This window comes from Stegodyphus dumicola, chromosome 1 (assembly GCF_044657685.1).
Source record: "Stegodyphus dumicola isolate Sdum_Otavi_A_Nest chromosome 1, ASM4465768v1".
NCBI lineage: Eukaryota > Metazoa > Arthropoda > Arachnida > Araneae > Eresidae > Stegodyphus > Stegodyphus dumicola.
Genome location: NC_140768.1, coordinates 208,938,227 through 208,956,746, shown reverse-complemented (window position 1 = coordinate 208,956,746; position 18,520 = coordinate 208,938,227). Strand labels below are relative to the sequence as shown.

Sequence of the window (18,520 nt, the reverse complement as noted above, 5' to 3'; positions counted from 1 at the left end):
GAACAATTGTGGCCCGATGACATGGTGCATTGTCATCCATAAAAATTCCATCGTTGTTTGAGTACGTGAAGTCCATGAATGGCTGTAAGTGATCTCCAAGTAGCTGAAGGTGTCCATTTCCAGTCAATGATCGGTTCAGTTGCACCAAAAGACCGAGTCCATGCCATGTAAAAACAGCTCAGACCATTACGGAACCACCACCAGCTTGAACAGTGCCTTGTTGACAACTTGGGTCCATGGCTTCGTGGGGTCTGCGCCACACTCGAACCCTACCATCAGCTCTTACCAACTGAAATCGTGACTCATCTGACCAAGCCACGGTTTTCCATTCGTTTAAGGACCAACCGATATGCTCACGAACCCACGAGAGTCGCTGCAGGCGATGTCGTGCTGTCAGTAAAGGCACTCGAGTCGGTCTTCTGCTGGCATAGCCCAAGGAAGACAAATTTCTCCGCACTGTCCTATCGGACACGTCCCTCGTACGTCCCACATTGATTTCTGCGGTTATTTGACGCAGTGTTGCTTGTCTGTGAACATTGACAACTCTACGCAGTCATCGCTGGTCTCAATTCTTAAGTGCAGGTGGTCGGCACTGCGCTGTCCGTGGTGGGATGATATGCCTGAAATTAGATACTCTTGGCACACTCTTGACACAGTGGATCTAGGAACGTTGAATTCCCTAACGATATCCGAAATGGAATGACCCATGCGTCTAGCTCCAACTACCATTCCGCGTTCAAAGTCTGTTAATTCTCGTCGTGCGGCCATAATCACGTCAAAGCCTCTTCACATGAATAACTTGAACACAAATGAAAGCCCTGCCAAAGCACTTCGCATTTATACATTTTCTACGCGATACTACTGCCATCTGTATATTTGCATATTGCTATCCTCCCATGACTTTTGTCACTTCAGTGTGCATACATTTGCCTTTAACACAGCTCTTTTGCATGTACTCAAAGCATATTTGCAAGATCGCTGTAAAACTATGTGTCTTTATAAAATTACTTACTTTCCTGCAGTTATTGTACAATGTAAAGAATAATGTCGGCTTCCCTTTTAACCCAACAGGTGTTAAACAAGGACTATTAGTCTCGAAACGGTATTTTGCGTCGAATCACTATAAACGGCTGTATCACTTTCAGATTGTTGCCCCCAAATATTATTGAAATGTATTACATTTAAAGAAATTAAATAATGAAAAATCTGCATGAATGTATGTATGTTTCTCGCATTGTGAAAAAACGATGATCCCATCAAATTTTGAATCACGTGCGTCTCCACCCGAATATGGGCACCTGGAAGCCTGAACCTTGAATTTCGAATTTGTTTTATTATTTATTTTATATTTTGTTTAACTTTAATTTTTGATTAAGAAACTCAACGATTTCAAAGTGAGCAGTGACAACACACTGCACGGAATAAAATATTTTTATGTCTAGCACGCGAGACTGTTTTTCAGAAATTCTAAAGATATGTTGTTTTTAGATTGTATTTTTAGATTGTATTTTTTTTTTTTAATTTTTAGCCCAAGGGCTCTCGAATAAAAAGAAAGACCCCCTTTGTGCGTAATATAAAAATTTCAAAGCTTCTTGTTTTTATTTTTTTTATTCTGTAAAAGCAAAATTTTTTTCAGATTTTTTCCCTTCGCGAATAATTTTCGGCTTGGCTAAATTGTAAGAGTAACGGGATTAAAAGCAACATTAACAAACTGGAATATACTTGTTCTTAAATAATACTTGTTCCGGAATACTAATAAGTATTCCGGTTTGATGGCATAAACCGGAATACTTGGAATTCTTAGATAATGACAAGTGATTGTTGGCAGTTGGGTGAAAATATGGAATAGGAAATTTCGTAAGAAAATTTCAATAACGTCATTGAGACACTGTTTTTCAAGAAAAATATAAAAACTGTTTAGTAAAAAAAAAAAAAAAAAAAATATGAACTTACTGTTCGTCCTACTTTATTGTTGTGTAAATTTATTAAAGCTGTAGCATCTCTTCCTAGTTCTTTAGCGTCGAGAAAATGCTTAGCCCACTTGTTTCCAATCATCACATTGTCACTGCAGCCACCCCATGTCCATCCTTCATGACCTAAAAATATTTTTAACTTTATTAAAAATCGTAATTTATTATCCATTGTGTAATATACGGGTGCTTATAAAAAAACCTTTGTGACCTTTATTTTCACAACCGTTGGTTGAAATCATAAATGTTTCCAATTACAAAAAAAGGTTTTAATACACATATTCATATTTTGGCAATTTAAAAATCCATTTTTGTAAAAATTATGAAATATAACTTTTTATACAGTTCGCTGGGCCTTATGTTTAATAAGTGTTTATACTCTTTTTAAATAATAAATCATAAATAGTTTGAAGTCTGCACTTCCCTACCCCGAAAAAAAGTGCTTAAAAGTGCTTTGAGCATGTTAATGATATTTTAAAATTATGATAAAATTCCCATTTTTTATCCCCCCTTTTTTGGTCAATTTTGAAATTAGTTTCTTTTTATGAATTTTTCTAAATTTATTAGGTTTATGCTTAAATATATTATTATTACAAAGTCCCTTATCATCGTAACGATCTGGCAAAAAAATACCATAGTATGATAAGTTTAATATGTCAAATATCCAGTTTGTAGTTTGTCGCCAGACCACCAGCGGCTGAATGATTGGTATTTTCTCCCGAACTAACATCTCGGTAAATAGCTGGAAATAGATGGTTGTGTGGGTAACTTGAAAGTGTGTGCTAGTTTTCGTTAGAACATCCTCTATGAAAGCATGCCTTCCTTTCAGGCGAGATATTCCTTGCATGCTTTGCTGGAATTTAGATAATTCAGTCAAATATGTTGAGACCTGGTCACGCACAATATCACGCAGTAACAATCAGTAGTTAGACTTTAAACTACTAAAAACGTTAAGATAGAACGCAATGAAAAGAGAAAGCTAATCTGATCTCTCGCTGAATTCACAACAATAACAACAGCAGCTAACTAAACAACTGAACTGAGATGTACTCTCTCTAGCATTTTGTAGCTTTCAATCAGCCGCGCGAGATAGTTTAGCATTTTCTGCTTCTCAAGATTTCTGGAAAGCAATAGGAGGATGTAAATTACGGTTATAGCTAACACAGTATTCAATTCCATTTATTCAATTTCAATACAAATTAAAGAGATACTCGTTTATTAAATGTTAAATGCACATGCCCCTGTATTTTTGCTTTTCCAGCATAGCTCTCTCTTAAAATTTGTCTCGTGCTGCATTGCACGAGGAAATACAATTTTAATTATAATTCTACTAAAAATATCTAACTAAATACAAAATTCGTAACAATATATATGAAAATAACAGGAAGCTGATATTTAAGAAAAAGGTGTTTCTAACCATTTATTAACTATAATAACTCTGTAATGTTCATAATTATCAGATAGTTTGTACTGAAGTACCTATTACGTATCTCAGTAAAGAACAAATTATTTAAAAGAGCATATCCTTAGAATTTCCGATACACAGTCTCGCGCGTTGGAGATTAAAAATATTTTTTTCCTACAGATCGCTTTAAAATCGTTGAGTTTGTTCATCAAAAGTTCGTTTAAAGTTTTATAAAATATGAAATAGATAATACAACAAATTTCAAATTTGGGCTTCCAGATGTCCATATTCGAGTGGAGAGCTACTTTACTCAAAATGTGATGCCTCTAGGTACCGTTGTTTTTTCACAGTGCGAGAAACGTACATACATTCATGTAAATTCTTCATTATTCAATTTCTTTAATGATAATACAGGGCTATAATAGTCGGTGGCATCAGTTAGAAAAGTGAATGAACGCAGAAACTGAATCGACGCAAAATGCCAGAACGAAATTAATAGCCCTTCTGGCTAACAATTAAATGGTTTTATTAAAGGCTTCTGGCTTCTAATTAATAGGCCTTCTGGGCTAATTAATGTTATAATAAGTTATTAGGCTTATGTGAATAAAAAGATATTTTATATTTTAAATTTTTATTTTAATAGATGACATAAAGCATCAATGGAAGATTTTTCTCTTCCAGATGAAGTCCAGTCAGCCTAATCACTGATCCTCGAAGTACCATCACCTGAAAAATATCAAGGATCCCGCTATCTGCCCTGTAACGTCCAAGGGCAAAAAACCAGCATGGAAGGAGATATTTGACGATTTTCGCAGGAATCATTTTGGACGGGCGCACCGAACTTCTTTTAGTTGACACAGGTAGTGCGAGGTATAGGAAGAGGTATTGCAGCCTTATGTCCGTTTTTTAAATTTTTAGTCTAAAGGGACTTTGTCCTGAATGACTATTGTTTTTGTTTTCCGATTATGCGTTGGTTCACTGTAAATGTCCGTTTCACTTTTCAAACTGTTGCCACCAAATGTTAGAGTCCTGCATTATATTTGAAGAAATTAAATAATGAAAAATCTGCATAAATGCATGTATATTTCTCGCATTGTGATAAAACAACGGTACATAGAGCTATCGAATTTTGAATGACGTAATCCTACTGCGAATATGGGCATGTGGAAGCCCAAATTTGATATTTGGTATTTATTTTATGATCGATTTCATATTTTGTAAAACGTTAACGAATTTTGGATTAACAAACTCAACGATTTAAAAGCGAGCAATGGCAACACTCTAGGGAGGGGAACCTTTTTACCTCCAGCGCACAGAAATGTATATCGGAAATTCTAAAGGTATGCTCAGTTTAAAATTATTTTGCGATATTGCTGTTGAACGGAATTTTATGGTTTAAGTGAGAAGAACGTGATATTTAATAAATAAATGTAACATACAAAATGTTAAAAAAAAACGCTCTTTTGGATGTAATTTAAAACCTGAAACTTTTCAAATTTTTTTTTTTTCATTTTTTGTGAATTTTAATATAAGACAATTAAAGTGAGCAACCGTCAACGTGCGGATTATGGAATGAGGTAGGAGACTTATCGGGCGAAGCAGGGTGTCTACCCACTTTAATGCATTTGCCCTTTCACGACAGACATGTTCTTTAGGTCTTGTGACCTTGTCAATCCATCTGATTAATATCTTCAGTTTCCACAAATTCCTCCACTAAAGAAACACTGAGTGGAGGAGTGCTGTTGTCAATAAAAATTAACTGAAAGTAAACTATATACCCACAAAAAAAAAAAAAAAAAAAAAAAAAAAAAAAAAAAAAAAACCGGACATAAGGCTGCAATACCTCTTCCAATACCTCGCACTGCCTGTGTCAACTAAAAGAAGTTCGGTGCGCCCGTCCAAAATGATTCCTGCGAAAATCGTCAAATATCTCCTTCCATGCTGGTTTTTTGCCCTTGGACGTTACAGGGCAGATAGCGGGATCCTTGATATTTTTCAGGTGATGGTACTTCGAGGATCAGTGATTAGGCTGACTGGACTTCATCTGGAAGAGAAAAATCTTCCATTGATGCTTTATGTAAAATCGATGTTTTCTGTGTCATGCTAAGCGGTCTCTCTCTGCGTAAATATGAGCGGGATGCTATTTCCACCTGAAGAAAAAAAAAATGAAGAAGTCTAAGAAAGGTCTATTACCAAGAAGACAGTCAGTTAGGCAATTAACCTTTCTTATGCAGACTTCTAGAAACACTAATCCTTAAAATTCGGCTTTTTATGGAAGCATGAAGGTCACGAGAGAGCTGGAAAAGCTGTTGCACTAATTTTAAGTCTCGGTGAAATTGATCAATATCAATCTTCATTAATCGTCGGGGCTCTTGGACGACCTCAGCCAGGTTTTCTCACAACGGATTCGGTATACTCAAAATGTCCCCATAAGCTACACATAGCAAATTGAGCTATATTGAAGTTTCTAGGAAGTTAATTTGCATTTGGCTCGCTAACTGCAATTTTTTGATATTTGGAATCTGATATTTTTATTCAAATCAGCATGTGTAACTATTGTAAAGTATATTATTTTTTTATCATTTCTCTACTACACCTTCATTGCGCTACACATTTCATTTGCAATCAGCGGATTGATTGTCCCATCAAATGAATGCCATTTGTATAGTGTAAACTCAGTGTGAAGCAATTTTGCTGCACCAGAATGGTTTTCAGATTTTTGTCCAATTTTAGACATTTTTTCCAAACGTTAAATTTCTTTTTTTTTCTTCTTGTTAATTAGTTCATACTGACATAAGGAACATGCATAATTATTCCAAAAGAGTGAACAAACACTGATTAGAAATAATTATGTTGCTAACCATAAGTAATCAACAAATTATAAACAAGTGAAACCATGCGAATTCAGTTCTATATACATATGTCTTCCGTTATTAGCCCAAAGAAGCGTTAGCCCAGAAGGTCTCCAAAGCTCATTTTGGGTCAAATCAATAAAATGTTAAATCATTTTTCAAATTGTGCGCACCAAATATTATCTACCCGTATTATATTTATATAAATTAAATAATGAACAAACTGCATCAATGTACGTATGTTTCTCGGACTGCGAAAAAATTTGTACCTAGAGCCATCAAATTTTGAATAAATTTGAAAATATTTCCAGTCAAATAAATATAAGCAACTCGAAGCCGTAACTTTGAATTTCGAATTCGCTTTATTATATGTTTTGTAAAAATAGTTTGTAAATTTTTTTGAGGCTGTTTTAGTTTTGGATAAAAAAATATTAAGTCCAAGAAGGGAAGTCTAAGAGTGACGGATGTCTGAGAACGCATAATTGTTTTCAGATCAGAATTTGCTGTACGAAGTCGGCAATATTGTCCCTCTACTCGGGAAGAAGATACGATTTTCCAAAAATACAGTTTTAATACTGAAGGAAAACAGTCACATTGCAGCAATACTGGTAAAGCGAAATTTCAAAAATTACGCAGACTTCTGGAGTGTTTGAACCTTCGTCGTGCAAGTTTTCTCAAATTGAAATTTGAAAACCTTCGTCGAACTCATAGATTTGAAAACCTTCGTCGTGCAAGTTTTCTCAAATGCACTTGAGAAAACTTGCACGACGAAGGTTTTCAAATCTATGAGTTCGACGAAGGTTTTCAAATTTCAATTCCATGAGTAACATTCACTGAAAATTTCAAAAAATTTGATAGAAATATTCATAGAATGATATGAGGAGTCTTACCAACAGCACCTATTTTACTATCGTCACAGCCGCATATATCAAAATGTCCCAAGCTGCAGTTCCGTGTGAGAGTGATGACGATAGCCGCACTAACGATAGCATGGAGGAATGCCATTTCTCGAGTAGCTGCAATTGAAAATAAAGAAATTCAAGCACATTATGAAAGTATGAAAGACGTTTTGATTGCTATTCTAAAATTATAATACTACTCAATATACCTGGGTCATTAACAATTTTAAAGTTCATGGGAACAGGAAATGGAGATCGTTTTATAATTCCTTTCATTCAACTTTTAAACTAACTAAGTTAAAAAAATAGTTCGTTATACAGACAACATTTTCGACGTTCTTAAAATTCTTTCATAGAAATGAAAATGCATCTGTTCAACTTGAGAATTATGCATGTTTCTGAACGAACGATGGTATTATTATAAATTATGTCCCTTTAAAATGTTTTATTTTAGGAAATGGTGTTTCCAGAAAAGTCTAAATTTAAAATTCGTAGCATACTTTCATATGAATATTCCATAATATAATTTTATAAACAAATATTGCTCAGTTTTTGCACATAAGATAAAATAGATTAGTTGAAAGTACTCAGAAAATTAAAATGAGTATGTTTAAAATCACAGAATTTCAACGATAAACAAAATTAGCAAGTCTAAATTAATCTCTTAATTACTTTCAATATTTGATTGGCTAAGCTAATAACATTTTTCTATCAATCACTTTAGCCACCGGAATCCCAGATATGAGAATAACTTTAAAATGTAGGTAGAAATTTTAATTTTTAGACTGGAAATCAAAATTAATATAAAACTTGTATTTTCACACGCAAAGTGTCATTCGATGTATCTTACCTGGATGAGCTGTAGATTTGGAAAATAAGTTAAAACTAGATTTTGGGCAATCCCATCGCTCCCACTGGAACTGATGCTGGCATTCTTCCATTCCTCTTTGAGCGCCTATAGCAATACTCTCTGAGAATATATGATTCGCCTATATATGAAATACAAAGAATGTAATACAGCTCAATTAAAAACTCACAAAGTAATGCAACATTAATACAAAGTTAAATGAAATTGACATTTTCAAAACATAAATTGCTTTTTAATAATTGTTTAGGAAAGTATTCAGTTTATTTTAATTCTTGAAAATAAGCTTTTCTTTAGATTACACTTGCCTTGTGACAATTTTTTTTTATTTTTTTTTATTTTTTAGCCTCGTGAGAAATTTTTTTTTAGTTTTTTAGCCTTGTGAGTTTTTTTTTTGGTTTCATTAATAATTATTTGATTTATTTTGTCTTTTATAATAGCATTCACCGGCTTTACATCATTCACTCATCACAGAGGCATGTGGAAGACTCCTGGGCAATTTAAACTTCCGCAGCAAGGACAGTTTTATTCACTAAAAGAAACAATGCTCTGAATATCTGTACTTATACAGATTTAAGTGGAATTATTTTTGCTTCCTTGTACGAAGTAAAGGAAGTAGTGTAATTACGAAAAAATTCAAGTATAATATTTCAACGAAAATATCCATTTTGACATCTCTCGAATAGTACATTTATACGATATTTTTGCCTGATATCTGTACCTACGGACAGAAAAAAGGACTCTTTTTTCAAAAACAGATTGTAAAATGGATTTAAAATGGATTCAGAAATTTTCCCGTGACATACGTATGTATCTGGCATGACTCAAAAACAAATAACAGTACAACTTTAAAATTGTGCATATGGGTTTGTGATAACATGTAGCTCGGGAAGCTGAGTTTTTTTTAATTTTATTTTTACATGTTGATAAACTGTCCATTTTTTGCTTTAAAAGTGATTGAATTATGTTGTTCTTATATTCCTCTTAAGGTTATTAAGAATTTTGTTAATCTGCCTGCTATAGTCGTAGAATTATCGACAATATAAAAATTTAAGTGTTACTAAGCATAGCGAGGCCACCATGTTTACATTTGAAACTCTTGAGTAGTGAATTAGTCAGTGGTGTACCAAATTTACCCAGTGGGACCAAAAATTAACTTTGTGAATTTAAAAATTAACCAAAATAACAATTTTGTGAACCGAAAATTTTGTGTTCCCGCCAGCTGGCTGAATTACTTGTTCTTGCGTAGAAAATCTGGTTTTAATTGTAAAATTTGTTTTTAAACAGTTTTTAAGTCTTTCTGTATTTTTCAATTTTTAATGGTAATGTTTTGAATTTTCATGTAATTTTGCCTTGCCGCGAGAGCTGAATTAATTAAATGAGAAATATATCTCTAATGAAATTCGAGGGAATATGTTTAAATGAAATGGGGCAAAAAATGTGTATAATTTAATAAGATTTACAATTAAATCATGTGGTATCCACATCAGATATTTTCTTAAGAGTTTCTATGGTTATAATAGGTTTATTAATTTTGTTTTAGGTATATTTAAGAAAAAATTTTATAATATGAAATTTTTTATCCTAAATTAAACTTCAAACGCTGTAATGTGGGAAAATTTACAGAAGTTTAATTTAAACTAATCAATTTGGAGATTTGGTGAAATCATTCTATTATCTCAATTACTACTCGAGTAGATAAATTAAAAAATTGAAACTAAAATCCCGCTTAAGAGTTGGATTCTACCTCTAGGTTATCTTTAAAAACCTACTTTTCAAGAACGTAATCCTCGAATGTTTTGTAACAATTAATTAACCATTCTAATCATACCAGATTGAAATATCTTCTTCATTAAACAAATTAGATTTAAAATTTCACTTTTCGAATCAACGCTTAAAACAACTAGTTTGTAAACCAGCAACAACACGTGCATGAGCCTAAGGAAGCAAGTATTTTAAGAGGAATATGCTAGTAATTACATCAATGTGCGATCATAAAAAAAGTATTTTATTTTAATAGAAAAAACATCCTTGGTAGGCCAGTACTCTTAGTAAAGTACTAATTTCCTTGCCATAATTAAGAGGTAAGGAAACAATTAGGGTTAATGCATTACCTAGTCTCTCGAGAAGGAGAATACAAAGAAGAGGAAGGAGTCCGTTAGCTAAACTGTTCTTAAATCGAGCTAAGTTTCATTAAGACGTTAATGACAATTTTCGGGATAATAGACACTTACTTTATTTTCAAACAACAATAGTTTACTTGAGTCTAGAATCATAATCTTTTAAGAACAAATTATTTAAAGGATGAGACCTTGACAAGCATTTCTTACCTCAAACATGCAAACATACAAGGTTGTTGCAAAAGAATTATGCAGTTTTTATAATTTATTAAAAAATAACGCAGTGAAAAGTGCCCCAGTGACACTTAAATGCGTGTATGCAAGGAAATATGAAGTTTTACTTTACCAATGTAGGTACGCAACCAATCATTGTTTGTCGCGAGACTTATTTAACAAAATGTCCACTTTTGAGGCATTTATTTTAGCCCAAAGGGCCAATTTGCGTAGAAAGGCTATTAATTTCGTTTTGGCATTTTGCGTCGATTCACTATAAGCGACGAATCACTTTTTAAATTGTTGCCACCAAAAATATTAGCGCTCTGTGTTATATTTAGAAAAATTAAATAATGAAGAATCTGCATGAATGTATGTAAGTTTCTCGCATTGTGATAAAACACCTAGAGCCATCAAATTTCGAATAACATACGTCTCCACCCGAATATGGGCGTCTGCAAGCCCGAATTTGGAATCTGGAATTTGTTTATCTGTTTCATATTTTGTAAAGCATTTATGAATTTTTGATTAAGGAACTCAATGATTTTAAAGCGAACAATGGCAACACTGTACAGGAAAAAAAGACTTTTATCTCCAGCGCGTGAGACTGTGTATCGAAAATTATAAAGATATTCGCATTTTAAAATTATTTTGGGATATTGCTGTTGAACTGAATTTTATGGTTTGAGTACATAGAACATAATATTTAGTTTTCAGTCCTTTTTTCAATGTTCTGAAATTAGTTAAGAATAAATTTTAGCCGCTTAAAATTTTGGTAAATTGTAAACTGCGGTATCTGAAGTTTAATACTCGCTTTATTTTGCTTCCTTTGACTTACTTAGACTTCGATGAAAGTGCTGTGAGCACGTTGAGCTTGCTCTCCAGTGAGGTAGCATATATTTTCTGCCTGAAAGTGACTTCTTGTAGTTTGCTTAAAATTTACGTTTAAACACAGTGATAGATTTAACTTTACTTAGTTCCAAAAACCAAAACAGGTTCGCCGCTGTAGACATAGCTACTTTGTCTAGAACCAAGTGACACATGGTGATTGTGTATGTCATAGCACGAAATGCAAGAAGACATTTTATATCTGCTTGTATATACCATTTCAAGTTTCACTGTGATATATTTCATCACTGTAAAAAAAAATCTGTAAGGTTACTAAGAAAACTCATGGAAACTGGGATGCCATGGGTTATTTGAGTAACAGAAACAAGTGTTTTCTTTATAACATTACAAGAGTTTTGCCTGTAATGGTTACAGATCTTTTTCTTGTAATATCACAGCATATTTTTCTCATGTAAATTTCCAAACGATATATCTGTAATGGTTACAGATTATTTGCGTGTAATATTACAGGAAATAATTATGTAAAAAGAACATGTTTTTCTCATGTAAAATCCCAAACGATATATCTGTAATGGTTATAGATTATTTGCTAGTAATATTACAGCAAATAATTATGTAAAAAGAACATATTTTTCTCATGTAAAATCTCAACAGATATATCTGTAACCGTTACAGGTTATTTGCTTGTATTATTTCAGCAAGTTATTATGTGAGTAGAAGATACTTTTCTTACGTAAAATTCTAATGGTTGTATTCTAATGGTTGTATCTGAATATTAGATTATTTCCTTCTAATATTTCATTAAGTAATTATATGTGTGTAGAATATATTTTTCATAGATGAAATACTAAAGGATATGTCTATAAAAGTAATAGATTTCTGTCTAAAATGATGCTTATTATAATAAAATACATTGAAATCAATATGTTTTGAGTAAAACAATGATATCTGTATGTATATATATATCATTTTGATTAATAATCGATTTGAGCTTAATTTGATAATTAAGTTCAAATTGATATGCTACTCCTTACATTAAATTACATGTATATCCTTTATATAAAATAATGAAATGGCATCTGGAATTTATATTTGGCCTGTAAAATAGCTGAGGAAAAAAAAACGATATGCTTTATTTGCATGTTTTAGTGTCAATTATTAAAATATGTTCTAGAACTTTCTTTTTAGTAATTTTAGATAAAATAGACACATGTTGCTTTAGATTTAACTATATATATTTAAAATATGTTCTAGAACTTTCTTTTTAGTAATTTTAGATAAAATAGACACATGTTGCTTTAGATTTAACTTATATAAGTAAACATGTTGCATGTTGATATGATCATATTATTACTGTAAAAGACATTTTGTGAAATATTTCTATGAAGAACTCAGAACAGCTGTTCTTTATGTTTCAAAAATATTATATTCTCTCCTTCTAAAAAATGACATTTTCAGTAAATTAAAGAATTCAACATAGCAATGAACTTCATTTTGCTACTACAAGGAATTCAAAATTTTGTTCATAAGCTTGCATTACAACGTCCAACTAATCTTTTTATTCTTATCTGCACTTAGTGTTTGTCAACAGTCTGCTATTGTTTGAAATAATAGATGGTAAATGCATAACGTTTTTAACTTACCTTCAAATAATTCATTAAAAGCCTAATGTCATGTTTTTTGAATAAGTATAAAACTTCACCAACTGACCTTAATTTTCAAAGCCTTGCTTCCATTAAAAATCTTAATGCTTAATACAATTATGCCTTTAACAAATTTGTTTCAAAAATTAATACTTCATTTTATCTTAAAATGTAATGCATTTTAATTTTATCTATAATTTTTTACAAACATGATATGTAATAAATTTAAGCTTAATATTTACCATTTAGAAAGTGATACTAAAAAAAGTATTTCTATTTATTATAAAGTTCGAGATTTGCATACAAAATTGTGAAATATACATGTGACACCAGAAAACAAACTTTATGCCCTATCTATATATATTACAGCATGTTAATTAAGAAGTTTATTGAATTTATAATTTTATTGTAAAATATTATGAAGCAAATAATATGCTAATTAAAATACAGAAGTAAAAATAATTTATTACTTAATTCATAAACTTTGCATAAAATTTGAAAAAAGAATTAATTAAAAATAACACAATACATCATTTCATAAAAATTCGTTTCGACTGCTTGGAAAAAATGAATGGTTTTTCCATCTTTGTAAACCATGCCTCCCTCCTAAATAAAGAAAAAACATTTTTTAAAATCATAACCATGCTCTTAAAAAGCTTATAAAATTTATTTTAATAGATGTTTTAAACTTGTGCTTATATAACACTTTTAATCATATTTTTTTATAATATCTTAAGAAATTAAATTCTTTAAAATATTGGATTACAGTGAAGCGTTTCATTACGACAAACTACCCCTGTCAACCACTTTTTAAATTTACCCAGCATTATTTTCTCATAAAATAACTAATTAGTAAACATAACTTCTCTAGGATGCCCACTATCATTGAAGATCAAAATCTTCAAGAATCACGTATAGCTAGCTTAGAGAAGGTTCATTGTACAAAAACAGCCAATATGCAAATCGTTTCATAAATAAAGCCACCATAGTTATTAAATATAATATACAGTATATTTATATTCAGAATTCATAACTTGAATAAATTTCTCGAACTATTCTAGCATTCGAAAAATATTGTATTTATTACCTTAAATTTCTAAAACAATATTACATATTCGTCCAAATAAATCACTGGGACTCGGACAACATTTTGCCCCTAGCTTTCTTTTAGCACAGGATTCTGAATATGTTTTAATGATTTTGGTAATGTTTGTCTTCCTTAAGGCGCTCACAAAACGAGTTACCCTAAATGTTTCGTCCGCATAGTGGTCGTTTTCATCTTACTAATTGATTTGCTAGGGGATTTTGGGTGCATGGCCTATCATTGATGAAACAATAATAGTGAACAGCTTCAAGAAAACGGGGATATCTAATGCTCTTGATGCCATATTCCCACTTATTTTTACTAATTTTATCTTCCGAAAATTGAGAGGGAAAAATTAGGCGAATAATTTAATTTCCAAAGGACACAGTCACAGTAATAATATAACAAATGAAAAGTAATCGTGGATAAACTACTACTATCACAATATTATTTCTTTAAAAGAAACCTATAGTTCAATAAGAATACACACAATTGCAACATCTAATAAGTTATCTCATTTCTACTTTATAATTTGAATTTCTTTCATTCTCATTGTTGTTCTTGCAACTCCTTAGGCCTCAGATCATACATAAATAATTAGAGAAGGTGAATATGCAGCTGATATGGCAAAATTGCACAGTGAATGGCAGTTGGTATTAGCTTTAACTATCATAGATAATTTTTTTATTAGCCTGACATAATATTCAACAGTTAGAAGAGAAAGATTCAACGGTGCTTTTAGTGTGCAAAAGTTTGCCTTTTTTAGTATGACGAAAACCATCATTATGTCGATGAATCCATTTTAAAATCTTGGGATCTTCATTTTCTAAATGCATTAAAAAGGGGAAAATTCTGAAAATATTTTTTTAATTTTGAGAATCTGGTTCTAAAGCTGGGTGGAATGGAAAATGCAACGCAATACGGTAATTCTGAAGGTCATTGCTCGTGGTAGTACAAAATGAACAGTGATAACTTGCATGCTGTAGAAGACGACACAAATTGCAGTTTCAGATGCATTAAATGCTTTGAGGTTTAGGGAGTAGCAGTGGACAATAATAAGAGTGAAATTCAAGGTATAGGGAAGTAGAAATGAAAATTATTATTATTATCAGATACTGAAATGTTAATGTTACTAAGCATTCTTATTGGAATGTAGGTCTCTTTTAAATAATAATATGATAGTTACCGGTAGTTCATTCATGGATATTTTTAATTGGTTATCTTACTGTAATGAGCTTAATGTAATCACATCCTTCAAAATTAAATTGATTGCTTAATTTCCCCCTTGCTTTTCATACTATAATATTAGTAAAAAGGAAGAAAAAAGTCTGCAAGTAAACATAACTCCTCTTTCTCTCTCTCTCTCTCTCTATATATATATAGGCATGTATCTTCGTGTGCAACTAAGCAAAACAAATGTGACTTTTTCTTCTTTAAAAAAATTTGTGTTAATAAATATGATGAGAATTAAGTTCATTTTAAAGACTTATGACACGTGAAATATACATGATGAAAATAAATTAGAAAATTATAAATTACGTGTTTAAGTTGTAATAATTAATACTAACAAAACCAAACATCATATTCCCGTTCTGCAAAGTATAAAAATTCTTCTGCAAAACTGCAAAAATTACCAACACTTTGGTTTATTTGATAACTTTCAAATTCACTCCTTTGTTTGCATTTAGAATTTATAACTTTAATTTTCCACAGAAATTTGTTTTTGATTTTAAAAAATTTCATTGGCATAATTTTCTGCATATTCGTATCATTTAGATTGATAGAATATGGCAAAGCATGCAAAGGCTATCAGCCTAAAGGAAAGTATATATTCATGGACTGCTTTGTAAGGAAAAGTAGCTTACATTTCCATTTATTCATGTGTGTGTGTATATATATATTTACTTGTTAATGCTAAAATCAGTGCTTCATTAAAATTTTATTATTAATCTATTTTTACTACTAACATACAGATACAGAATTGTTTTAAATTCCAATAAACAATCATAATTTATTTTAAAAAAACTTATTTTATGATTTATATATTATATTACATCAATAACATTTGTCAAGAAATGTATTAAACTTGTATTAGCAGATTCATGCTATCCTAGTAACAAGACTATCATACTTCAAAACTGTATTAAAACTGGGCAAAATAAAATCAACATAAATTCTACATTAAATGTTTAAAACTTATAAGTATGCAGTGGTAGATATTTATACAATATAATAAATTTTGTCATTTATAAAATATTAATGGAATGATATTTTTGGAAATAATGTACAAAATTTTAGTTTTCGTTTATAACTAGTTTAACGAATTTTTATAAAAATATTTTAGGTCATTTTCATCTTTTCCCTGTTGATATTGGTATATTAAAATATATGGAATAATTAAGTTGCATCTAGTTAGTAAAACAGAGCATTACGAAAAGTATTTGATGCGACATATTTTTAATCAATATAATTACTTCATTTTGGAATTATAACATTTTCTTAAGAAATTAATACCAGTGAAAAAAATAATATTATAACACTAAAGAATAAATGAGATTCTCGACCGCGTTGTTCAAGTTTTTGTAATTTTACTTCATAACACACTCGTACATAAACATATTATTAGACTGAATTATAAACCAAGTATAATTAATCAGGTAATCCTAAAGAAAGAATAATCTAAACCTAGCAAGCAAAAAATATGTACATTACATTCAGAATTCTAAATTTTTACATAAACTTTTTTCGCAAGGCCTGCCGGGAAAAAGATGTCAAACGTTCTTTGGTCAGACGATTGCAAACGAACGCTAATATAATTAATATTGTTTTCAACAACCACATTACCGGTTCAATTAAATACCACAACAGTGATTAAATTTTGGAATAATTAGTTATAAATAAAAATACGGGCAATTTAAGGCGTAATTTATCGGATGCACAATGACAAAATACTACTATTAGATCTGCATTTGGAATAAATATTTTGCACTCTTTCATTAGACATTAAGAACACTCATATTAATTAATCGCTAAGCTTAAACGTTTACATGTACTCACTACATGTAAGAGTGCAAAGTGCATGAGAATAATTTGCATAAAATGAACAAAAAAATATTTCAAACAGTAATTGTAAACATTTTCTTACTTACCTGCGCTATACAATCAATATGCATTCAGCCATCTTTTTTTCTGGAACTAGCTTTCAAACAGTTTTCTCCTGATTGGCTAATTTTCAGTCAGTCACGTGATTCTTCCGCGCGGCTTCTGAAACATTATCTGTAATGCTACAGGCAAATCTGCTGTACCCGCCACAGTTTGCTTTCAACCTGTTACCATTACAGGAAATTCTTGTGTAACTTTTTGATTTCTGTAACTTCACAAAACCTTTGCCTGTAAAGAGTGAACTTTTTTTTTTACCGTGTGGTGCATTTTTTATAAATTGTTGTAATTGTAAATTTCTTTTGTAGTAATTGCGTTGTGATATACAGGGTGTTCCAGCAAATCAGTTACAAACTTTCAGGAGATATAGAGTATACCTAGATGAAGAAAAAACACATAGCAGTGCATGGTCGGAAGGCTTTCCTGGTGCGGTAGTGACGACACAAAGCACAAGAAAGGAAAACCGCAACAAGGTGAGAATATATGTTTACTATGCTTGCGGAAATGTATGACTGGCTCTTGGAGATACAGCATAGAGTTTGAAATTATTATTATAGAACTCATCAGTTTTAATAATTCTTGTCCTGGTTAAGTTTGGCGAAACATATTCTCGACTGAAGAAATAATAAACAAAAATCTGAAGATTAGTAAAAATTATTGAATGGAAAAAGAATATCATTTGGATTTATGATTTAATGAAATTCAGAATTCAATCAAATACAAGTAAATGAAATATAAAGAAGAGTAAAATGACTTTACAGTTTTCATTCTGTTTCTTTAAATCCATAAGTATTATTACATAACTCTAAAAGGAAATGATGTAAAACGAATTTTTAGAATGTCGTAGACACTTCATATAATTAATCTATGGAACTAGGATTTTAATGCATGTTTTTTTCTTTGAGAGATATATGAGTATTTGAATATTGAAAGGAAAGGCATCAAGAGATATTTCAATGCACTCGTACGACACCGATTTTAATAATTTAAATCACTCACTAATATTATTTCTCGATTTGCATTTTTTTCATATCAAGTTTTGCTTGAAATTAACTCTTGCGTACGGTAAATATGCAGATGAGTATTCTAATCTCTTATGCATCTATTTATTGCGGTAAATTGAATAGGTCGCATCCGCTATCTTACTCTGGGGGTGTGAGAAAAAAGGGAACCACTAATAAAACTGCACCACCTCTTCACACGCGCCATTCATGACTGTACTATTAAAAAACGAGAAAGAACACAAAATCCAAGAATCAGCCCTAGCAAAGAATACTTCCAGAATTGTCCAACACCTTTTCTATATACTTGGGAAAGGTTGCCAGACAGGCATCCCCTTTAAAATAATAAGAAAAAATAGTAATTCTCTCTTTCACATCCCCACAACCGCTAATAGAGATAATTTGATTTCATAAACGCCAATGGCCTGTCTTTTCCATAATGAATAGCACTTGTGAGGTC

General features: G+C 31.2%; 1 protein-coding gene across 1 annotated transcript in view; it reads right to left on the bottom strand.

Moving 5' to 3' along the window:
- Nucleotides 1-18,520, bottom strand: part of LOC118197032 (protein Wnt-8c-like) — a 60,766-nt gene that overhangs the window by 6,769 nt on the left and 35,477 nt on the right. Inside the window, exons 3-5 of the mRNA XM_035368500.2 lie at nt 7,977-8,115; nt 7,118-7,243; nt 1,954-2,096 (exon numbers count right to left, since the gene is read on the bottom strand). Coding sequence (XP_035224391.1) covers nt 1,954-2,096; nt 7,118-7,243; nt 7,977-8,115 — 408 coding nt within the window. The remainder of the gene's footprint in view (nt 1-1,953; nt 2,097-7,117; nt 7,244-7,976; nt 8,116-18,520) is intronic.